The sequence below is a fragment of the Lutra lutra genome, chromosome 13 (assembly GCF_902655055.1).
Source record: "Lutra lutra chromosome 13, mLutLut1.2, whole genome shotgun sequence".
Taxonomy (NCBI): domain Eukaryota; kingdom Metazoa; phylum Chordata; class Mammalia; order Carnivora; family Mustelidae; genus Lutra; species Lutra lutra.
Window position 1 is genome coordinate 43685550 of NC_062290.1, and position 25307 is coordinate 43710856.

Here is a 25307-nt window from a genome sequence, read left to right on the forward strand (position 1 = left end):
AGTTAATTAACTCCTCTTATTTCTCATAATTTTTCATATATATATTTCATAGATGTTACCCTTTTTTCAGTTGCATTTCTGAATACATTCCATATCATTAGTATCTATATTGTCAATATTTTTCTTAAAATATAGCACCTGTAACTGCACATAATATTCCAACAATGATCTTTCTCTTTTAGGGTATGATTTGGATGGAACATAGGATATATTCTAGGATGCATTGTAGTGTTAAGTGCATGGCATTTGAATAATCACATTTTCTACTAAACTTCTCCCCTTTGTATACTTGAATTTAGTATAAGAGCTATAAGCTATAGTAAATAAGGCAATAATATCCACAGGTGGACATTTTCTTACACAATGGTAAAATAATGGACCATATGTAATTTTAAAAGCTTGATTATAAGGACTTACAAGGAGGAGAGAATAATCTAGACTCGAAAGTCTGGAACAGAGGACCATGACTCAAACCCTCACGATAGGGTGATAGTTGAGGTATCTGCAGTGTTTCTCCTGAGTAAGGGTTACCTGCCTCTCGGCCTGCCTGTGATCTCTGTGTGTCAAATAAATAAATAAAATCTTTAAAAAAAAAAAGAATATAATAAAATAAAAAGTCAAATTGGATTTCTCATATATTGCCCATTAGAACAATAATGAACATTATATAACACCTGCCTGTTTGGTATATTGTATGTCTCCTTTCCTTCATCAGTTTTATTTCTCAGAGGGGAGTGGTGGTGATTATGATGTACCAGTATCATTTTATTGAATCTCTATATTGTACAAAAAACACACAAAACCATAATTGTCGGAAAAGTCTTCTAGGCACTTTCTTATTTGGATACACTTTTCCTTATTGGTGTATGACAGAGTTGACCTGTTTTATTTCTTCATGGGTTTATTTCTTTGGAATTCATCCATTTGCATACTTATTGAATATTCGTGTCATCCACTGTGATATACAACATTGTTAGGAACTACCTCAAATGATTTTTACCCTGAGTCAGTGTGTAAATAAGTATATAAGCACATATATAATAAGGTTATGTCTATAATGCATATAGAACATCTGAGTATATACTTAGAACTTGCATACTTGCATAAAAGTGCTAGCCAACTAAGTTTCCTAATTAAAATTTTTGCCTGAATAGGTAACGATTCTATGATTACGTGGAGGGTAGCTAAATGGCTACATGGAGGGTGGGCCAAATTATATGGACGTGGGCTATTGTTAATGAGTTGGGAATTTTTTAAAGAAATTACTTACAAATCTCCTATAAAAATAAAAGTTAGGATAGTACAGTCATAATCTGGAGGGTTAGAAATATCATCAAAGTCAGAATCCTGAAATTGGATTAATAACCTGGATTGCTAGTGTTCCCAGGGACATAGCAGAAGTAAGTGTAAATTATTTCTGAAGATGATGTAATAATTTTGTCCTCAAATTATATCCATAGTTTTGTAAACTAATGTCTAGCACATAGTCAGAAATATCAAGTAAGGCAAGAATAAAAATAAAAAATGTAAGGACTGGAACTGAAAGGAAAAGACCTTATTATTTGCCTATAATATGATTAATTCACAAAGAAACCTCAACTTACAGAAAAATTGTTCAAATTAATAAGTGAGTTTGGCACACTTGGTAGATATGTTAGTGAATAAAATTCAGTTGCACCTTTCATGCCAGCAAAATACAAGGAAATGGACTTAATATATGGAAATAATACAATTTACAATATGAGTAAAACTGTAAAACTGTGAAAAGTATGTATAATGAAAGATGTGTATTACTTCTATGCAGAGAAGTAGAAAACATTATTGACAGAAATAAAAGGTCTAATATGTGTAAGGATATACAAAGTTCATGGTTTAGTAGGCTCAGTATAATAAAGATGTCAATTCTCTCCAAACAGATATTGAGATTTAGATTATCAACAAACTGGAATCTGTTACTACCCCCAGACCAGAAGGAACAAGGAGATAAGCTCTTTCCAGATCTCTGTTTAAAAAAAAAAAATTATCCTGGGAGAGAGGCTGCATATTAGGAGAAGTATCTTTAGATACAGAAACATTGACACTGCCACCTGTGGCTCAGCAAAGACAGAGTCAGGCAAAGAAATTCCTGGATCTTTTTTTCTCATTGACCCTCTTTCATCACCAGCGAGCACTCCAACTAATCAAATTCAGTCAGAGGTGGAGGATAAGGGACCAGTATAATGCAGTCTGTGGAGGTCAGCCTCTTAGACTAGAGGACTAGATAAGAGGGTAGAGATGGTGAACTTTGGAGAGTAGGTGTGCATGCTCCATCACTGTTCTTTTTCAGAGCTCTCCTGGCATTTATTGCTTATTAATTTTTTGGCAAAAATTTAGAGTGAACTTGCTTATTTCTTGTTTAGTATTTAGTTAGAGCATCAAATTTACAAGTAAGCCTGAGAAGAATGGACATCTTAATGATGCCAGTCTTCCTGTCTTAGAGGATGGTATGCCATTCCATTTCTTTCAGTACCTTTGTGTCCTTAGAAGGTGTTTTAAGTTTCCAAAGGGTTTTGACATTTGTTGTTAAATTTATTTATAGCTATTTTATGTTTTTGTTACTGTTTTAAATGGAATATTTCCTTCCCATATAGTTTCCAACTGATTTTACTTTTATTGCTTTTAGTTTTTTGCTGTACTTGTTTGATGTGCTATCATTTCATGGGTAAAGTGTTCACAGTTCTTTTGTTTTACTGTGAATTTTACTTTTTTTGTTTGTAATTTTTTTCCCCTTGGATTCGAATTCTTATGAAATTAATATTGCTGTTCTTTATTTTTGTTTACATTTTTATGATAGTAAACAGCAAGTATATAATTATTTGCTATAATGACACGTATGAATTATTTTAAAAATCTATGCAGTACTGTGAAGTACAAAGAAGATAGAGGAAAAGTATTACACTTAAAATACAACTCTGGAGAAGTAACAACCATTAAAATTTTGTGAGAATCATCCTAGATTTTCCTTAATTTGTATTTATAGGTTGAAGATTAAATGGACAAAAGTTTTTAGATAAAAAGGACTATATTGAACATGTTCTCTTAATAAGTAGACTTTAGTTTTTGGTGATATAGTGGAACAATAAGACACTGATGTGAAATTGAGAGAAATTAAATATTTTCTCTATAAAAACCACTCTCTCTCTCTCTCTAAAGCTAGGACCAGAATGACATGAAAAACTTTGGAGGTCAGTGTCATTTTTCTTAAAACTATATATCATCTTTATTTTGTTTGACACACTGCTATGTAAACTTTGGAAAATAGAACATTACATTCAACAATTTTAATTCCCCCTGATTTTGGGTCTCAAGATATATAGCATTTATAATCACAGTGACCAAAGACATTTAGGATTAGTCCTATGTTTTGCTTCAGTGCTCATCACTAAACTTTTTACTTTTGATGTGTTCATTCCTGGACTTATTTTGATTCATCTCAGGGGCCTGTTTTCATCAGGGCTTGCCCTGTTGCCAGGGTATGCTTTCTCCCGCACTATCATCAGTTTTAGCCGTGGGATTCATTTTGGCCTGTGGGACAAGGGTGAAAGTAACATATGCCATGTCCTAATGTGTTAAAAGTCATTCCCTGATTTGCCTTTGCTTTTTGACCTCTTCCACCAGAGTGTCGTATTTCTAACGCAGTCTGCGGCTGCAGTATGTGTCTTAGAATAGCAGAAAGCCATCTGCAATGTGAACAAGCGGTAAATCTCTGTTTTTGCAAACCATCAAGATTTTTTTTTAAACTGCAAAATAACCTAGAGAAGCTGCCTGAAACCCTCTGTCAGTCTTTGGTATCAAACTTGATCTCTACAGGGATATTCCTAATTTATCCCATGCCCCGCTCAATCCCTTAGATAGCATCACTGTAACTGAAAGATCACTGGATTTATCTTTTGGGAACCCAGTATTTTTAACAGAACTTAACATTCTTCTTGAGATAGGAGAAAATGTTTGTTCTCAGCACTGTGTTAGTTCAAGCCACACCTCCCCTTACTCCTTTTCATCCGTGCTTACAGGAACTTCTCAGGTTTGATACTACCAATTAATTTTATTTTCCGTAGCTTTTATTTTCCTTATAATTGCTCTCATTATGTGTTTTGATACTATCATGGCATCTTTTTTTTTTTTTTAAGCAATCTTTATGTTAGGCTTTTCATTTCATCCATTTAATAACTATCTTATGCCATATATCCTAGAAAACAGAGCCTGAGGGAAGCATTAAGTCCTGATTACTTACTTGGGAGATTGAATTCCAGGGGAAAGTAAGAGAAGGAGGAGGAGACAGGCAAGGATAAAAAGTGATTCAAGGAAATGCATTATTGTGCTGGCTCCTGCTTCATGGTGAGCCCTGAAGAGACAGCAGGTGCACTGAATTTGCTACCCAGTTTGATTTTTGACAGACTGTGGGAGAGAAACCATGCTCTAGAGCCATCCATTAGATGGAAAAAGAGAAAGCGAAAAGTTATCTGTTTTTTTCTTGTGTTCTCTTTCACTGGTAAAAGTCGCTTATGCCATACCTGTGTTGTAGCATTTATCCCAACCTGGAAATGGCACAAATAAGCTAGGAATACAGCTGGTGGATTTCAAGTGATGGAGCCAGATGAGCTCTGTAAATTTCATAGGTGGAAGTGGTAGTTAATAAGCTGAGACAGAGCAAGTGAATGAGATTGTTAAGAGTCAGGTGTAGGCTGAATCTGAACATAAGCGTAAGATGTGTCTGCCACACTAACAAATATAATAAGGGACAGGAACTGTCTTAGGTGCACTGTTTATAGCAGTAAACAAAAAATTCCCCACTTTTACAGAAACTTTATTAAGATCATCTTCACAGGGGCGCCTGGGTGGCTCAGTGGGTTAAGCTGCTGCCTTTGGCTCAGGTCATGATCTCAGGGTCCTGGAATCGAGTCCCGCATTGGGCTCTCTGCTCGGCAGGGAGCCTGCTTCCCTCTCTCTCTCTCTGCCTGCTTCTCTGTCTACTTGTGATCTCTCTCTGTCAAATAAATAAATAAAATCTTTTAAAAAAAAAGATCATCTTCACATCTTGTCTTTCTGTTGATAATTCAGAGAGATGTGATAATTTCTTATTCATACTTTTTCTAGACCTTCTAATTCCTTCAGAGGTATACTTTTCCTCTGAGTATGTACAATAAAATTCCTTTTTTATTAATTCTTAGTACTCTTCTTTTAATAAGTCCGGTTTGTTTTTCTTTACTCATTTCCAAATAAGGAAAGATCTAGACAAATTCAGTGTTTGCTAGTGGTCTAGAGGTATGCCTTTTGTAAGCTTTGTTTGTTGCTTACTTTGATACCAGTCAAGTTCCACATTTCATATTTGCAACATTGGTGTACCCTGATCTCATCTACTTTTCAGAAGGTGGCATGGGGAGACACAGAGGTAGAGTGTAATAGTGTAAGATGATGCTTCCACTCCACTTCTGGGAGTGTGCCCAGGACATAGCATGAGATGAGAGACAGCAATATGATGTTCCCTTAGTTGATTTTTAATCCTCAGGTGCCTCGTAGTATGAGCGTTTCCCTACTCTTGAGTATGTACTTTTTTTTCTTTTTAAATATTTTATTCATTTACATGAGGGAGGGAGAGTGAGAGAGAGCATGAGCAGGGTGTTGGGTGGGGCAGAGGGAGAAGCAGACTCCCCACTAGCAGGGAGCCCGAAGCAGGCTCCATCCGAGGACCCTGTGATCAAGACTGAACTGAAGGCATATGCTCAACTGACTGAGCCATGTAGGCACCCCTCGAGTATGTTTTTTTTCCTGATTAAATATACATATATTTTGTTCCACATGACCCTTAAATGCAAGCCAAATAGTGATCTTCTCTTTAAGAAATAACAAATGTCTTCTAGCATTGGAGGAGAAGTGAATTTGTTTTGTTTCACATTGCACCAAAAAAATGGTGTTTTTTATCTTTATCATGTCCCCATTCTAAATGCAATATTTCCTTAGGTCTCCTCGCTAATGTATATTTTGACTATATAACCTGTTAGAATTTTAGCCTATCTTCTTCCATAGTTTTTACCAGTGTTATTCTTGAAAAATGGTAGTACTCAGCAAGCATTACTACTGTGGGTCTCTTCTCCCCTTCTCTTTGAGCACTACCTATCCTGCAGGCATTGTGCCATTATTGATTCTCTTGTTTGTCCTCTCCTGATTTTGGGCTGTTATTTACTGCAAGTTTTGTTTTTTTTGAAGAGTTACAGAAAGATGATGCTATAGTCTGAATATTTTTATCCACCCAAAATGTATTAAAATTCTAATACATAATGTGATAGTGTTAGGAAGGGGGCCTTTGGGAGGTGTTTAGGTGGTGAGGATACAGTCCTTGTGAATGGGATTAGTGTTTTTTTTTTTTTAAGTTTTTATTTATTTATTTGTCAGAGAGAGGGAGCGAGAGCGAGCGAGCACAGGCAGAGTGGCAGGCAGAGACAGAGGGAGAAGCAGGCTCCCTGCCGAGCAAGGAGCCCGATGTGGGACTCGATCCCAGGACACTGGGATCATGACCTGAGCTGAAGGCAGCTGCTTAACCAACTGAGTCACCCAGGCGTCCGGAATTAGTATTCTTATAAAAGAGACCTCCTAGAGCTCCCTAATGTCTGTCTACCCTGTGAAGATACAACAGGAAGTCTACTACTAAGAAGAGGGTCCTAACTTTGCACTCTGATTACTGGCCTCCAGACTCCAGAACTATGAAAAACAAATTTCTATTGTTTGTAAAACTACCCAGGATCTGATACTTTGCTGTAGTGGTCAGAAAGGACTGAGACAGGTGGTGTATGTTCAGCTATCTGTATGGGTGCAAGGGTTGTTGTTGTATTTGAAAAGCAGTATTCTAAACCTCTAAAAAGCAGAGCCATTCTCCCATGTGGATTTTCATCCATTTCAATAACCATTTGTGTATCGCTTTTGTTCCTTCTTTCTCTTAAGACTTAATGAGAATGAATTATCAGTTTGAAGTTAATAGGTTTAAAAAGTTCCATTAAAAAATACAGTCTCTGGGGCACCTGGGTGGCTCAGTGGGTTAAGCCTCTGCCTTCAGCTCAGGTCATGATCTCAGAGTTCTGGGATCGAGTCCACATTGGGCTCTCTGCTTGGCAGGGAGCCTGCTTCCTCCTCTCTCTCTCTCTCTCTCCTCTCTCTCTCTCTCTCTCTCTCTGTGCCTACTCGTGATCTCTCTCTGTCAAATAAATAAAATCTTTTAAAAAAATACAGTCTCTGGAATACGTATTATAAAGTATATTTCTGTGAAATGTATCTCTGTGGTTTTCTCTTCCAATTGAACCTACAAAATACACTCCAGTTTTATATGATGTCTGTCACATAGGATTCACTACCACAGAACTCTGGTAACTTCTTTCCCAGAAGCATAGTTTTCCTGGACCCTTAGTGTCATCATTACCACCACCCCCAGTTCGTTTATCCTCCTCCTTACCACTTGCACCCTGGGTGGGGTAGAAGGACTGGTGTCTACCTTGTGTTGCTCTCCTTCCTTCTGGCTCTCCACCCTCCCCATCTCTTCTTCAGTCTAGATTAGAAGAGTCACAGGAATCCCAGTCCAAACACCTGAGGTTGCAAACCTTTAAGGAACTTTGGTTTGAAACTTTACTTGCCTTTTGGGATTACTTTTAATGCATTTAAAGTTCTGTATAGTGTACAGTGAAATTCGGACTTATCCATTATTCATAACTGATAACTATTGTTGACATCGGTACGTATCAGTTCTTGGAACTGAAGTGTAACTTACTTTCAATAAGAAGGTGGTATAATGTCTGTATATCCAAGGTTTTTATTACCATCAAGCTATAAAAAAATTGATAAGTATTTGGCTTTGAAAGTCATATTCATTCTATCAATACTTTCTAGGTGTATGTGAGAAATATTAAATACTTTATATGTTATTTCTTTTATTAATATGTTTGCCTGCAGTGAAAAACAGTAGATGAGAGAACTGGAAGACGATCTATAACCTTCAATGACTACAGTTATTTAGCTGAGATGATCTTTATTCCTGCCTCTCTCTATGTATTGCTTCCTTTGCACAGGAAGGAGCTGCAGGAGCTGCAGAACCTTTACAAGCAGAACAGTGCGCATGCAGCCCAGCAGGCAGAGCTGATCCAGCAGCTTCAGCTTCTGAATATGGACACGCAGAAAGTCCTGAGGAATCAGGAGGATGTTCACACAGCTGAAAGTATATCATATCAAAAAGTATGCTTTTATTCTGTCATAAAAATGTAAATTTATATGTATGAACTTCTAAAAATATATAGAATTCAAATTTTTTCCAATTTCAACACTTCTTTACTATTCCCTTTTATATGGTTCTTCAGAATTAAAAATGAAATATAATTCAATCTGGTAATATTTGAAATTTTTTTTGACTTTTCTTTATGGCCACTAAAGCTGAAATATTTAAAATATAGAAGCAAATTTACTCTATGGGATATTGTTTTTATAAATTGGAATTTTGACATCTACTATAAAACATACCTGACTATAACTCCCAAACCAGGAAGGACTAGGGGGATTGGACTTACATAGCCTTCTCTTATGAGAAATTATTCATCAATTATGATTCTAGTTTATGACCTAAAGCAGTCTTTAATTTCAGAATTTTGTGCATTGTTTTATTGGCCAACCTGCACAAACCCAATTGGGTATGCTGATGAGGTCCTCAGGATCAATACTCTCCAAGGATTTTTCTCTATTTTGTGTGTTTCTTTTAAATAGTCATTTTACTTTACAGTTGTTTTAGGAGCCTCTCCAGAAGGCTTACCCAGCTATTTAGGTATGCTGACTGACTCAGCAACAATAATTATGGCTAGTAATTAAAAAAAAAAAAACACTTTTATTGTTTTGTGTAGTGTACCAAATTATTTATAGAAATAATTTAGTTTCTGTATTGATCAGTCTTACAAGATTGATTTTATTTGGTTGTAATAGTTGAGGCAGCCAAAGCTTAGAGTGGTTAAATAGGGCAATCTGTGTTATTTTTTTCTGTTTAACTCACTCTTCTCCTAAAAAAGGACCATGAAAATCCAGTATCTATAATTAACGTTTTATGTCAGTAGTAATAGTAAATATTAAGTAAACTTTAAACCCATATATTTTTAAAGAGGTATTTATTTATTTATTTAAGCGAGCAAGAGAGCAGGGGAGAAGGGGCAGTGGGAGAGAGAGGGAGACAAGCAGACTTCCCACTGATTGCAGAGCTCCACTTGGGGTTCGATCCCACAGCCATGAGATCATGTCCTGAGCCAAAATCAAGAGTGGGACGCTCAGCCGACTGAGCCACTCTTGCACCCCTAAATGTGTATTTTTAAATAATGCTGTGGAACAGTGGTTTTCCCTGTGTATTCTGTATTCCAGGATGTGGCCAATGTCAAGTGAAAGGGTAATGCCTGTTCTCTCCACTTGGAAGAGAGCAGCTTCACCTTTTTGTTTTGTGTGGTGGGATTGCCCAGTACGCTTTTGCTTCTAAACTAGTCTCCATTGCTAAAATGAGTTGAAATGCTGGTTATTATTAGTAACTTTAATTATTTTCATATTTTTCACTTGTATATTTACCTCAAACATTTCTCTCTCTTAATTTTTGCTTAAAAGCCCCCCACTATGGCAATTTATATTCAAATATGTCTTTAAAGTTGCTTGGTAATAAGCCACATACCCTTTTCTCTTATGTGCTTATACTTCTTTTTCTGTTTCTACTCTCAGCAAGAAAGAACTTGGTAAAGAGGAGGAAAAAGTCATTGTTTCCTTTGCTATTTCATTTTTCAATCTTGAGTGCTATTTTTTTTAATTGTTAACTAAAAATTTGAGACAAAATGTTTCAGCCTTAATTGTTTTTTGTTGATTTTTCCTTAGCAACCTCTGCAGAGAGCAATCATCTCTTTTATAACCTACCTGAGAACTTTTGCAGATCCTACATCATTTTGAACAACTGAATACTTAAGCATTTTTAACTAAAATAATTGTTACCAAAGTATTACTTATGTGCTTGTGATAAACAAGTGTATGAGACAAAACACAGTAGTCTTCTGCACTTGTACAAGAAGCCCTTGCCTCAGAAGCAACCACTCTCAATATTTGAATGTTTCCAAGAGTATCTCTAGAAGAACAGAATATTTTTAAGTCATTTTGTTAAATATGCAACCATTATAAGAATACATTATTATAAGCTATTGAAATGATACTACAGAAGTCCTGATAGTGGTCGTCTAACAGAGTCATACCCTTCCACTCACCCCGGCTCATTTCATCCCCTCCCCAGGGGTAGTCATCTGAGTAGTCATTCCAGGTTTTCCTGCATTAGGGACTCTGTGTGTGTGTGTACGTACACACATACCACCAATGTGAGCATATTATAATTTTAATATTTATGAACTTACACTATCCTTACTGTGCTTTAACTTGTCATTTTTTAAGTGATATGCCTTGGATGTATTTCCATGACAGTCCATAGAGCTCTGGCTCTCCTCCTGCTCCTCTTAGTCTTCCAGCATGAGTATATATAGTGTGGATTTACAGTCTAATTTTAGGATTATTAAGGTCTCCCTCTCCAACTTTTTGTTGTTATAAACTTGTCCACAGAAGATGTTTCCCCTCTCTTCTATAGCATCATTTTTTTCCTCTTCACATACAAATAGGCTGATATGTCTCTGATCTGGGGGAGAGAACAAAACACACAGTACGGAACATGTATTGACCTCACTATATTCCTTTTCTTCCCTTCCTTCTCTTTCTTTCCTTTTCCAGCAATATTCCTTGAAAGACTTACGTTTTCTCAAAGTTCACCTCTGTCCTCTTCTCTCTTGAACCAGCTCCAGTCAAGTGTTTGTCCCTTTCCCTCTGCTAAAATTTCTCTTCAGAATTACCTGTGACCCCCACATTGCTCAGTTCAATGATCATATATCAATCTTCATCTTATTTCACTTATTGGCAACATGTGTCTCAATTAATGACTCTCCGTGCCTAGAAAATACTTTCTTTTTTTTCTTTCCCTCCTGGCTTGCAGGCACTTGGCGATTGTGTCGCTTTCTTCCTTCAGTTCTAGCTGTTCCTTTTCTGTTCCTTTCTGGTTTTTTCCTTGTCTCCATGTCACCTCAATGTTATGTCTCAGGCCCATATCTTAGGATGTCTTTTTTTCCCCTGTGTTTAAACTCACACCCTAGTTGATTTTATCCAGTCACCTGCGCTTTCAAAATCAAAATTGTCCATATGCTGATGCCCCCCAAATTTGATTATCTACTCTGCATCTCTAACCTGAACTTTAGGAAAGAATATATGTGATTGTCTCCTTAACATTTCTTAACTTCTTAACTAGATGCCTAATGGGCATCTCAGACCTCACATCTTCAAAACTAAACTCTGTGCACTCTGCCTTCAGTATGTGTTTGAAATTCTGCTGCTGTCACCATCTGTGCTGTCACCATTCTGTCCAAACCACCCTCCTGTATTACATGGGCTACTGCAGTAGTTTCCCATTTTGTTTCTGTGCTCCTGACCTTAATCCCCTTTGAGTCCATTCTCAACACAGATGCCTGGATGTTTTTGCTTAAACTTCCTAAGTCAAATTAAATCCTTTATTCAGCTCCCTCCAGTGGTTTCCTGTCTCATAAAAGTAAAAAACCCAAGTTCTTACTACAACCTGGGAGACTGTACATGATCTGGCTCTGTATCACCTTTCTGATCTCATCTTTGCCATTCCTTCTCCTTAATCTCTCCACTGCAGCCACACTTAATTCTGCCTTTTCCCTTGAACATCCAAAGACCTTAAGGTCTTTGCACTTGCTTTCACTGCCTAAACACTGTCCCCTGTTATCTGCATAGGTAAGCCTTTTTACTGCCTTTATTCTTTACATCTTACAGCATAAAATCTACTTGCTCACTGATACTGAGTAGGAGGAGTAAGAATGATGTATGTTGTAATAGTAGAAGTACGTACCTGCGGTCTGTTCCTGTCCTAGGTTAGGGATAAGAGACTCTCCTTGATGAAGTGATACCAGTGATATTTATTCTGAGAAGATAAGACATCAGTGAAATGAATTAGTTTCTTAATAACTCTTCTTATATGAACTCTACCTCAAGCCATAAATTTCCTAGTCAAAACCCTTACTAAATTTGGAGAGGTAGAGCTTATCACTCTAATTTGGAGAACTTGTCATAACTTCAGCCTTGATCTGGGATACTTTTTGAAACCTGACACACACATTTGCCCAGGATTAAGACCATCTGCTCCAAGAATCATTCTAGATAATGAGAAAGGTGATGGGAATATGTTGTGCTTATGAACAGTATAGAGGTGGGAAAAAAAAAGCAAATTGACATCTGCTGCTTTAAAGATCTGGTTTACTTTCTTTTATGTCTAGTTTCTTTTTTGTCCTCTTTTTTCTCCGCTTTGAATTCCTTTTCCTTTTTTTTTTTTAAAGATTTTTTTTTTTTTTTTTTTTTTTTTTGACAGATCACGAGTAGGCAGAGAGGCAGGCAGAGAGAGAGAGGAGGAGGAGGCAGGCTCCCTGCTGAGCAGAGAGCCCGATGCGGGACTCGATCCCAGGACCCTGAGATCATGACCTGAGCCAAAGGCAGAGGCTTTAACCACTGAGCCACCCAGGCGTCCCCCTTTTCCTTTTTTCTTGTTCCTCAGAAGTTACCTCTTAGGAGTGTACTATAGGAGGAAACTTAACTAATTTTTGACTTGATGCTCTTTCTGAAATTTTAATTCTCATTGTAGTATTTTAATTTGAAAGTTATTCTAGGTCCTTATAGTCGTTCATTCATAAGTTTATTAAAAACAATTTTTTTTATTTTTGAAGATTTTATTTATTCCTTTGAGAGAGAGAGAGAGAGAGAACAAAAGTAGTGGGAGAAGGAGAAGCAAACTCCCTTCTGAGCTGGGAGCCTGTCATAGGACTTGATCCCAGGACCTGGAGATCATGACCTGAGCTGAAGGCAGACGCTTAACCATCTGAGCCACCCAGGCACCCCTATTCATAAGGTTTTTATTAGTATACTTAACTACACTCAATTCAGAAGTCCTTGATTATTTATTTATATTTTATAAAATTTGCCTGTGGTTAGTAAATATTACAATTATTTTTCCCTTGCTAGTCTACGTGTAAATAGTTATTCATAAAAATACAAAATTTTTAAAAATAATTCCATCTCTAAGAGGCAAATATTGTTAACATTCAAATATTTCCTTTCAGTTTTTTAAAATGCATTTTGACATATCTGTGGATACACTAATATCTTTAACTTCATTACTTTACTACATTATATTAAAACAATATCATGACATATAACTACTTTGGAAATAATAATATAATTTATTTAACCATATTTCCAGTGTCGATAATAATGTACTTTGTTTAAATTTTTTACTACTGTTTTTTAAAACTTTTTACTATTATAAATAAAGCTGCAATAAACATCTCTCTTTATTGTCAGTTCAGACTATTAGTATTCATTAGAGAATATTGATTATGCAGACATAGACACAGAGGCACAACACCCATAGGGGTAGGGAACCATTCCTTTTATGAAAAAGCCAGTAAGAACATTTAATAGCATACAGCTTATTCTTATGTTAGTTCATACATAAAGATAGTCTTGTTTAAGTTCGTAAATGTTGAGAATGCACAGGGGATCATGAAGTTTGAAGGCGACTTGCCTGCCACTTGAGAAATGATCCAGAAGTGTTAAATTATTGAACCTTAAGGAGTTGTATACAATGATATCCCACTTTGGATTGTGCAGTTTAAAAAAATCATAGACTTTTTTTCCAGTGGAACTATTTTTAAGCTTTGTAGGCATATTTTTCTATCTTAATTTAAATATCATCCCAGCCCATTTAACTTTTAACTATTTGGGTGAGTAAATGGTTCTGAATGGTATAAAAGTATGGAAAAACTAGGAAAACAAGTAGAAACGCTATCCAGTTGGGGCATGATCCTAAGTAAAGAATATAAAATTTTATGATAAGCCAAGAAGAATCTGTGTTTCCATTTATACACATTATTTCAGAAATGTGTTATGTGGATTGAGGTCCAAATTAAGTCATGTCCAACAACCATATAATAATGGTTTAACATTTGTTGAGCTTATTGTGTATCAACAACTGGGAAAAGGCCTTTTGTTTCACTGTTTAAGTTTCATATCAACCCTGTGTGGTGTATTATTATTCCTTATTATTTTATAGATCAAGTAGCTGTGGCTGAAAGTATTGTTGGAAGGTGGTAGAATTCAAATCTACATAATCTTGGGTTCGGAACCCACAATATTAAACTCTGTTTTAAAGCCCACTGTATAGTTCCATTATACATGGAATAATGTGGTCCTATCTTTAAAGGATTCTGCAAATAGATTCTATAAACTTCCATTGTTCATTCTTATCAAAATTCTTTCAATGTTCAATAATTTTAATGGTGGAAAATTTATCTTGATATCTAAGTTAAATGTTGCTTAAAGGATTCCATTGCTGGGCACCTGGCTAACTGGATCAGTAGAGCGTGTATCTCAGGGTCATGAGTTCCAGCCCCTATTGAGTATAGAGTTTACTTAAAAAAAAAAAAAAAAAAAAAAAAGATTCCATTGCATTCTTTCTGGTGAAAAGGGATCCTAGCATATTACCATCCTCTGTGAAAAGGACCCCCATCATCCTTCTTCAGCCACTCATTCTCCTGATTATAAAAATTTAGTTTCTTTTATTTTTCTATGGCATTACAATTTTTAATTTTTTTACTTTCTTCAGATTTTTTTTCTTATATATGTTTTTCCCCCAGAAAAATATGTTAGTGGTGGAATTCAGAATGCTGAAATTTGTGAAAGATCACACTGCTTTCTTTCTCAAAAATAAACAGTATGCTACTCTTTAGACCTGTAGTATTCATTACGTCAAGTTAATTATTCATTCTAATCCTGAAGGATTTTACTTAATACTTATGTTTATTCCTCATCCACATGTATTTTTCTAGATTTTTTCCAATAAATTTGAGTAATCTAATAATCCATGCAACAGCTAGATGAAATTATTTACTTAAAAGTAAGATTTTCAAATATATTTTCACATTAATTTTATTACTCACAAGTAATAATTGGGGCTTAGCTGTAATACTCAGGTGAGTTGAGCAAAAGTTACACTAATAGTTTATCTCCAGTTCTTACTAAACTTACTTTTCGAAGAGTTAGGTCTTCTTAACTTACTGTTTCTAATCGAGTTTCTTTTTCCTCTTTCTGTCAATTTTCTCTTAGTTTTTTTTTTTTTTTTTGCTTTCCCTCCCATTTCTCCTCCTTTATCCAATTTATTAAGTTGATTTATTTCATAGTATTCATTTCATTGTCAGAAAAGATAAAATCAGTTACCCTCAGTGGTAGGTTGAGAGGAATGTGTAGAGGAGACAAAGATGAAGAGAGAAAACTGAAAAAAACTTTGAGCACAGGGAAGGGGTTGAGTCATATTTTCCCAGAGGTTCCCTTAACAAATCATTAGTCTCATACACAAAACCTAACAATGTGGAGGGTTCCTCTGGAGGATACACACCCATCAAGAGAAATGAAAGTAAGCTAGTATGTTTTCTTCCTCTTAGCATGTAGCCATTTATCTAAGTTTTAATTGTTTTTCTACATTTGCATGCCATTTATATATGTGTTTGATTAAGTATATATGGGGATTGTATCAACTTTTATGATTTCTATACCATCTAACGTCTTTAAGGTACTAAATATGTGTTTTATCACTTTTTGTTATTTTTAATGATAATTCTATGATGCAGGCAATATCAATTCGGGAAAATAAGGATTTAGGTTATACATTATTTTAGTTTAAGCTGCATGTTAAATCAGAGTTTTTTCCCTAATTTTTCTGCTACAAACAGAGTTTTCAATGGGAGAATTTATTGTCTCAGTCACAATAGCAAACAGTATACTTACTAAATAAGGAAAATTTTATTCTTTAAGCCAATTAGTCATTGGGTCACAGAGCATATCCACTTCCAAAATTGTTAAAGTTAACAAAATAGCTTGCTCCTTAACACTAATAAAAATAAGGGAAGAAGAGTACTTTGGTATAAGTCCCTGAAAATTAAAGAACTTGGGAGTTTGGGGTCCTATTCCTGGAGATAACTTGCATTCTGTCCCCTGGAATTTCTCTTAACTCTTTAAACTTTAATTTCTTCAACAGAAAACAGCATTGAGAATAGTAAGCATCCTGGATTATGAATTATAATGATTAATACTTGTATAGATGGAAATATATGATTAAATGTTTTCATAGGGCAGAATCTTGGAAAAAATTCTGACCCATTTTGGCTTTATGGACTATTAGAGGAAAGAAATTGTAGAGAAAAGAGCCTCTCTGAAAACTGTTATAAGAAATTGTTACTGCTAATAAAGAAAAAGTTACGAACTCCAATGCCTAAACCAATGCGGATGAGTTAATTTGTTGTATTAACTAATTTACTCACTTGAGAACTTTACTGACCTACTCTACTGTTCTTAATGAGGTGAGAACAAAATGGCATTTAACAGGGGACTGGAACATCCTAAACCTTTGTGTTTTTGCGGGATCTCCTAGAGAAATAAACCTTCTATTACCCTGAGGCATTGTCACCCAAAAACACTTCAGAAATAAAAATAGACTTAGCCTCCCTGAAGACTTTTTTTTGTAGCCAAGTTTACTGATGGCCTGGGGCCTTGAGTTAAAAATGGCTGAAGGGCTCTCTTTGCTCCCTGTACTCAGTCTACAACTGAGTGGTCTTCTTGCTACTGAATAAGTGAAGTCCAATCAGCCATCAAAGAAAATAGCAAGTAGGAAATGTGTATTTGGAGTAAGTATTAAGGAATAAGAGTTTGTCCCAATTCCTGGAGCAGAGCTGATCTAGATCATCTGTTCCAGGCTTTTTTGATTCTTTTCCATCTGCTGCTTGGAAGAATGGATATTTTCAGAGAAAGACAGTTTGCCTAAGTGTTTAGAGTTGCCCACTGGTCATATCAGATCAAACCAGGACAGCTGAATAGGAGTACACCTGTGTAAATTGCATGACAGAGAGAATAAAGTGGAGAACATTAGAAGAGAACAGTTAGTCTTCCATTGTTATAGAAGCAAGAAAGGAGGGAGACGTGAGAGAGGACAAGAGAAGAGACTTTAAGACAAAGATTTCTTTCATGTATGAATAGGCCCAGAGCCTTATTAACTTTGAAGAAAGATCCCAAGACATGATACTTAAAGAAATATATCACACCCTTGACACTAATGGTCAGTAAATTGGTCCTCAATCCTGACCACATGCTATCACTCTTCCTGTACTTTGGGCAAGTGGAAGGAAAACTATGAGTTTTTCTTGGGCAACAACCAATGTTCATGAGACTGTCAAATGTTTGAAATCTATAAATCCTTTTTTAATATATTTTTTAAAGATTTTATTTATTTATTTGACAGATAGAGATCACAAGTAGGCAGAGAGGCAGGCAGAGAGAGAGGAGGAAGCAGGCTCCCCGCTGAGCAGAGAGCCCGACTCGGGGCTCAATCCCAGGACCCTGGGATCATGACCTGAGCCGAAGGCAGAGGCTTTAACCCACTGAGCCACCCAGGCGCCCCTTTTTAAAATATTTTTAAAATGAGTTATAATTAGCTATTTGTAAATTCTTTATTATTTTAAATATTTACATATTTATTTTTTGTATTATTTTCTTCCAGAAAGATTAATTTGTGCTGGTTAAAAGCCGGCTAGTATTAAGAAAGCATACAAGTAAGAGAGAAAGTAGTTATATAATCTTTTAACTGAGTAAGTGACTGTGTATGCTGTTAGGCAGACCTTCATTCATCCTAGCTTCAAATCTCTCTAGACACCTTAGCTCTTCTCTCCACATTTTGTTTTTTTCTTTTCCACCTCAAATCAATCATGAAAGCAGCAACACAGCTCAGGTAGGTTACTATAAGGCCCACTCTGATCTCTTCATTGTTCCTCAAAGTGGTCAGGTTCCTACTCTCTCTTCCCTCCTAGATTGATGGTATCAACTGTGGACAGGACATTGGACATACTCCCTGGTATAAAGGTAATTGGGAGGGAAAGTACAAATTCATGTCCTGAAATTCTATATAAATCATATTGGCAACTTTCCTTTATAAAAATTGCTTAGACATTGGCTGTAAAGTAAAATGGATTATTTGAAATAACTATAATAACATAGTGGTACAATCCCTTATAGAACATAAAAAGACTATTGGGCATATTGTGTCAGAGGAATGGCTTGGCCAATCTTATGTTTATGACAAGGTATATGTCTAAGAAAAAGCAAAGAAAAGAGGTTTTACAAGCCTTATTAAGTTTTACAGTTTAAAAAATTAAAGTATAGCATATATACAGAAAAGTACTCTGCCATCTTTTGTGTGGTTAAGTTTCTTCCATGAGGCAAGGCCAGCTAATGGAAGATTCTCCCAGTCTTCAATTAGATGAGCAAACCTAAAAAACTAGTGTATTAGCTACATCATTTTGAACTTGGGGATTTCACAAACTCTCAAATTGGAGCAAAAACCCTGAGGGATTTTGCTTTTGTTATAAAGATCTCACTATCTCACTATTAGCCTTATTTAAAAAAAAAAAAAAGTCTTAATTCTTGGGTCACTTTCCCAGTGTCATCAGCAAATATACATTCTTTATGTGAATTAGTTACCACAAATTGAATTATGCCTCATATCACAATCATTAGTTAGGAGTTTCCTTACCATATAAGTTCATGAGTATTGGTGGAATACCATTGTTAACCATATGTGACTGTACATGAAGCCACTTACATACATACCATATGCTGTCTCACAGTATTAATAAATTCTCATTTTAAATTTTTAAGTTCGTGTTTCCTTGAGTTAAAAAATTGAAAAGTTATCTGTCATGCCTTCAGAACATTGCTTCTGTTGTATCACACTCTGTTGAAGGTCTTCAGTGACCCCCTGTTGCCTGCAGGAACTAGTGCACCTTCCAGGAGTCTACACTCTGTGCTCTTACTGCGTGACTGTCTCTTGCTATTCCTCTGCCCTCACCTCCCCTGCTGCAGCCGTAGATGTTAATTTATACAAAATGGGAATGTATCAGTCAACCTTAATGAACTCTCAATGAAAGACTCTTGGTTTTTGTTTCAGATGTATATATTGGGTTCAGTTACTGATAGAGCTTATGCTTCCTTTCTGTCCCTTCTTATAACTGTACCTAATGTTTTCACATTTCTGCCACCTTTGGAAGGACTTTTTGTTTTCATTCAGTTCCTATAATACTATCATAGCTCAGTTCAGGTCCTTTCTTTTACATAAAGTCCTCTAAGTTGAATATATAATTAGCTTTAAAGTGTTTTCATCCTTCTTAGGAGTTTAGCACACTTTTCCTATATTGTACTGGCCAGTAATACTTACTGCCTTTTTTAAAAAATATTTTATTTATTTATTTGACAGAGAGATCACAAGCAGGCAGAGAGGCAGGCAGAGAGAGGAGGAAGCAGGCTCCCTGCTGAGCAGAGAGCCTGATGCGGGGCTCGATCCCAGGACTCTGAGATCATGACCTGAGCCGAAGGCAGCGGCTTAACCCACTGAGCCACCCAGGCGCCCCACTTACTACCTTTTTAATGTCAGTTGTAGTTTTATGTTGCTATTGGATTATATTATTTAGTTTTTCATCTGTTTATAGCTTGTTTCCCCTCTAGAGTATTAAAGTCACTTCAGGGCAAGTAGTATGTCATATATAGTCTTTATAGATATGTATATGTGTGTATGCATGTTTACATAGACGTGACTACTAATTGATTATTAATAAATGTGGATATATTTTTTGAAACAGCTTTACAATGAATTACATATTTGCTTTGAAACCACAAAATCAAGTGAAGCTATGCTCCGGCAAAGTGTTGTTAGTCTTCAGGATCAGCTGTTTCAAAAAGAACAAGAAAATGTTAAATTAAAAGAAAAGCTTCAGGAATCACAAGGAGCACCCTATCCTTTACTGCAAGGCAGTGATTCAGAGCCCTTGGAACAGGTGAGAGACATTTTCTAAAAATGTTACCCAAGCAATATCATATTAAATTTTCTCCTCAATTGACTAAAAAAAGTTTAATTAGTATAGTGGAATATAAGATTTGGCAGGTTGTTTTGTATTGTGCTATTTTCTTATACTTTGTAGACATGAATATTATATATAATACAGATTCATATAGAAATGCACATAGAAATACAGGGTATAACTGGCATAGTTATTATGATGAAACACTTGACTGAAATATAGTAACAGTGAATAAATAGCTCATGCCCATTTTGAGACTTAAACTGAATGAGGTAGTGGAATGGAAAGAATATATAATAGGAAGTCTTATAAAGTAGTTGCCATAATGCCTGATACATGATACTTAATACCTTTTAGTCCCAATTCTGCCACTGTCTTAAAGTGTGGCTTGGCAATTTTGACTTCTCATTACGTTATTAAGGGTCACTTATGTTGTTTGGTATAGCTTTTTAAAAATTTTTACTGATCTACAATATTCTGTTTTATGTGATTATATCATATCTACTTGTATGTTCACTTGTAGATAAGTGTTTGGGTTATTTCCAGTTTTTGCTATTATGAATAATGCTGCAACTTACATTTTCATGCATGATTCTTGGTACAAATATGCATACATTTAGGTGAAACAGGTATCTAGGAATGGAAATCCTGGGTTTTGGGTGAAAATGTTACTTTCACTTATTTTTCAAAGTTTTTTCATCAGTTTTACTCCCACCAACAATGTGTATTAAGGCATCTGGCTGATTCCCATCCTCCTTAACACTTGGTATTGTCAGACTTCATAGTTTGTTGGCAACTAACTAATTCAAGTATAATTTTTTATTTTGATCTACATATGCATATCACTGATAAAGCACATCTTCAAATGATTACAGGGCCAAGGGTATGCCTTCTTCTGTGAAACATCTAATTACATCTTTTAATCATTCTTCTACTGGATTCTTTTCCTATTGATTAATAAAAGTTCTTTATTTTTTTAAAAAGATTTTATTTATTTATTTTACACACAGAGAGAGAGATCACAAATAGGGAGAGAGGCAAGCAGAGAGAGGTGGGGAAGCAGGCTTCCTACTGAGCAGAGAACCCGATGTGGGGCTCGATCCCAGGACCCTGAGATCATGACCTGAGCCGAAGGCAGAGGCTTAACTCACTGGGCCATCCAGGCGCCCCAAAGTTCTTTATTTTTCTTCTTCTCCTTTTTTTTTTTTAAAGGTTTTATTTATTTGTCACAGGGATAGAGATTACAAGTAGGCAGAGCAGCAGGCAGAGGGAGAGGGAGAAGCAGGCTCTCCGCTGAGCAGGGAGCCGGATGTGGGGCTTGATCCTAAGAGCCTGGTATGGTGACCCGAGACAAAGGCAGCCATTTAACCGACTGAGCCACCTCAGTGCCCCCAAAGTTCTTTATTCTTGATATTAATCTCTAGTAAGTGAAATATCTTATCTCAGTGTATACCTCATCTTTTCTTTAATGAGTCTTTTGATGAACAGAAAGTCTTCATTTTAATTTAGACAAATTAATCTTTTATAGTTAGTGCTTTGTTGTTTCATTTAAGAAGTCCTTTCTTACCCCAAAGACAGAAAGATTTTCACCTCTGTTTTCGTTTTTAAAGATTACATTTATCTATTTATTTAATTTATTTCTCTCTCTCTCAGAAAGAAAGAGAGAGTGAGCACAAGCAGGGGAAGCAGCAGGCAGAGGGAGAAATGGGCTCCCTGCTGAGCAAGGAGCCTAATGTGGGGCTCGATCCCAGGACCCTGAGATCATGACCTCAGCAGACGCTTAAGTGACTGAGCCACCCAGGCATCCTAACACCTCTGTTTTCTTAAAGAAGTTTTAAAGCTTTGCTTATATCATTCATATTCACGATTCATTTAGGATGGTGTTTTATCTACGGATCCATTTGTATTTATTTACTTTTCCCCAGTACTAATCAGTTTTTCCAGCTCACCCTGTTGACATACCCTTTTTTTCCCCTTGTAGTCCTGGGCTACCTTTCTCATATATTCTACTTAAGTATACTTACAAGTTTCTTTCTAGGCTCTGTATTCTCTGTATTCCTATACAATGTTATATTATATTAATTAGCATAGCTCCTAATAAATCTCTATATTTGGTAGATGTACTCTTTCTTACTGTTCTTTAAAGTATCTTGGCTATGCTGGCATTTAGTGCTTAAATATAACTTTAAGGTTAATCTATAAAGTTTCAGAAAACACGTGAAATTTTTCATGAACAGTCTTATTGAAATGTAACATACAAATAATAAAGTTTACAAACAATAAGTGTGTAACTCTGTGACATTTCACAAAGTGAACACATCCCTGTAAATACCGCTCAGATCAAGATATACAATATTACCAGTTTGTAATAAACCTCTTTGAGGTTCATTGCAAGCTACTTCCATAAAGGTAACCACCATTTGACTTTGCTTATTTTTGAACCTGACAGTGTTTCAACTTTAAACACCATGTGTGCTATGGGTTTCTTGGTACATATCCTTTATCACATTAAAGGTAAAATATCCTTTATTCCCATCGCTTCATAGTTTGATTAAAGTTTTTTCATTAAGCAGTATTGAGTGTATACATTGTATCTTTAAGATGATAGTAAGGCAATTCTAAGCTTTTACAGGGAATGGTCAGAGGCCAGTGACCTAGAACAGGTCAAATTTCATTAAAAAATTGGAGGACTTACACTACCTGATTTTCAGACATATTTATGAAGCTAAAAAAATTGAGATAGTGTGCTGTTGGCATAATGATTGACAAAATAATCAGTAGAACAGAATAGAGTCCAGAAAAATATCTACTCATATATGTCGCTTTATAGTAAGTCTTGAAATGATAGGGTAAGTCACTTTTTTTTTTAAATTTTATTTTTTATAAACATATAATATATTTTTATCCCCAGGGGTACAGGTCTCTGAATAGCCAGGTTTACACACTTCACAGCACTCACCATAGCACATACCCTCCCCAATGTCCATAATCCCACCCCCCAAACCCCCCCTCCCCCCATCAACCCTCAGTTTGTTTTGTGATTTTAAGAGTCACTTATGGTTTGTCTCCCTCCCAATCCCATCTTGTTTCATTTACTCTTCTCCTACGCCCTTAACCGCCCATGTTGCATCTCCTCTCCCTCATATCAGGGAGATCATATGATAGTTGTCTTTCTCCGATTGATTTATTTTGCTAAGCATGATACCCTCTAGTTCCATCCACGTCGTCACAAATGGCAAGATTTCATTTCTTTTGATGGCTGCATAGTATTCCATTGTGTATATATACCACATCTTCTTTATCCATTCGTCTGTTGATGGACATCTAGGTTCTTTCCATAGTTTGGCTATTGTAGACATTGCTGCTATAAACATTCGGGTGTACGTGCCCCTTCGGATCACTACGTTTGTATCTTTAGGGTAAATACCCAGCAGTGCAATTGCTGGGTCATAGGGTAGTTCTATTTTCAACATTTTGAGGAACCTCCATGCTGTTTTCCGGAGCGGTTGCACTAGCTTGCATTCACACCAACAGTGTAGGAGGGTTCCCCTTTCTCCGCATCCTCGCCAGCATCTGTTATTTCCTGACTTGTTAATTTAGCCATTCTGACTGGTGTGAGGTGATATCTCATGGTGCTTTTGATTTGTATTTCCCTGATGCTGAGTGATATGGAGCACTTTTTCATGTGTCTGTTGGGCATCTGGATGTCTTTGCAGAAATGTCTGTTCATGTCCTCTGCCCATTTCTTGATTGGATTATTTGTTCTTTGGGTGTTGAGTTTGCTAAGTTCTTTATAGATTTTGGACACTAGCCCTTTATCTGATATGTCGTTTGCAAATATCTTCTCCCATTCTGTCAGTTGTCTTTTGGTTTTGTTCACTGTTTCCTTTGCTGTGCAAAAGCTTTTGATCTTGATAAAATCCCAATAGTTCACTTTTGCCCTTGCTTCCCTTGCTTTTGGCGATGGTCCTAGGAAGACGTTGCTGTGGCTGAGGTCGAAGAGGTTGTTGCCTGTGTTCTCCTCGAGGATTTTGATGGATTCCTTTCTCACATTGAGATCCTTCATCCATTTTGAGTCTATTTTCGTGTGTGGTGTAAGGAAATGATCCAATTTCATTTTTCTGCATGTGGCGGTCCAATTTTCCCAACACCATTTATTGAAGAGGCTGTCTTTTTTCCATTGGACATTCTTTCCTGCTTTGTCGAAGATGAGTTGACCATAGAGTTGAGGGTCCATTTCTGGGCTCTCTATTCTGTTCCATTGATCTATGTGTCTGTTTTTGTGCCAGTACCATGCTGTCTTGATGATGACAGCTTTGTAAAAGAGCTTGAAGTCCGGAATTGTGATGCCACCAACTTTGGCTTTCCTTTTCAATATTGCTTTGGCTATTCGAGGTCTTTTCTGGTTCCATATAAATTTTAGGATTATTTGTTCCATTTCTTTGAAAATAATGGATGGTACTTTGATAGGAATTGCATTAAATGTGTAGATTGCTTTAGGTAGCATAGACATTTTCACAATATTTATTCTTCCAATCCAGGAGCATGGAACATTTTTCCATTTCTTTGTGTCTTCCTCAGTTTCTTTCATGAGTACTTTATAGTTTTCTGAGTATAGATTCTTAGTCTCTTTGGTTAGGTTTATTCCTAGGTATCTTATAGTTTTGGGTGCAATTGTAAATGGGATGGACTCCTTAATTTCTCTTTCTTCTGTCTTGTTGTTGGTGTAGAGAAATGCAACTGATTTCTGTGCATTGATTTTATATCCTGACACTTTACTGAATTCCTGTATAAGTTCTAGCAGTTTTGGAGTGGAGTCTTTTAGATTTTCCACATATAGTATCATATCATCTGCAAAGAGTGATAGTTTGACTTCTTCTTTGCCAATTTGGATGCCTTTAATTTCCTTTTGTTGTCTGATTGCTGAGGCTAGGACTTGTAGTACTATGTTGAATAGCAGTGGTGATAATGGACATCCCTGCCGTGTTCCTGACCTTAGCAGAAAAGCTTTCAGTTTTTCTCCATTGAGAATGATATTTGTGGTGGGTTTTTCCTAGATGGCTTTGATAATATTGAGGTATGTGCCCTCTATCCCTACATTTTGATCAGGAAGTGATGCTGTACTTTGTCAAATGCTTTTTCAGCGTCTACGGAGAGTATCATATGGTTCTTGTTCTTTCTTTTATTAATGTGTTGTATCACATTGATTGATTTGAG

At 36.1% G+C, this 25307-nt stretch overlaps 1 protein-coding gene across 7 annotated transcripts in view; it reads left to right on the forward strand.

Moving 5' to 3' along the window:
- CNTLN (centlein) overlaps positions 1–25307 on the forward strand; it is a 301590-nt gene that overhangs the window by 108294 nt on the left and 167989 nt on the right. For 6 of the 7 annotated variants that reach the window (XM_047700244.1, XM_047700246.1, XM_047700245.1 and 3 more), the window contains 2 exons: positions 8094–8256; positions 19872–20066. In XM_047700244.1, coding sequence (XP_047556200.1) covers positions 8094–8256; positions 19872–20066 — 358 coding nt within the window. The remainder of the gene's footprint in view (positions 1–8093; positions 8257–19871; positions 20067–25307) is intronic. The other variant, XM_047700251.1, reaches the window with a different exon arrangement.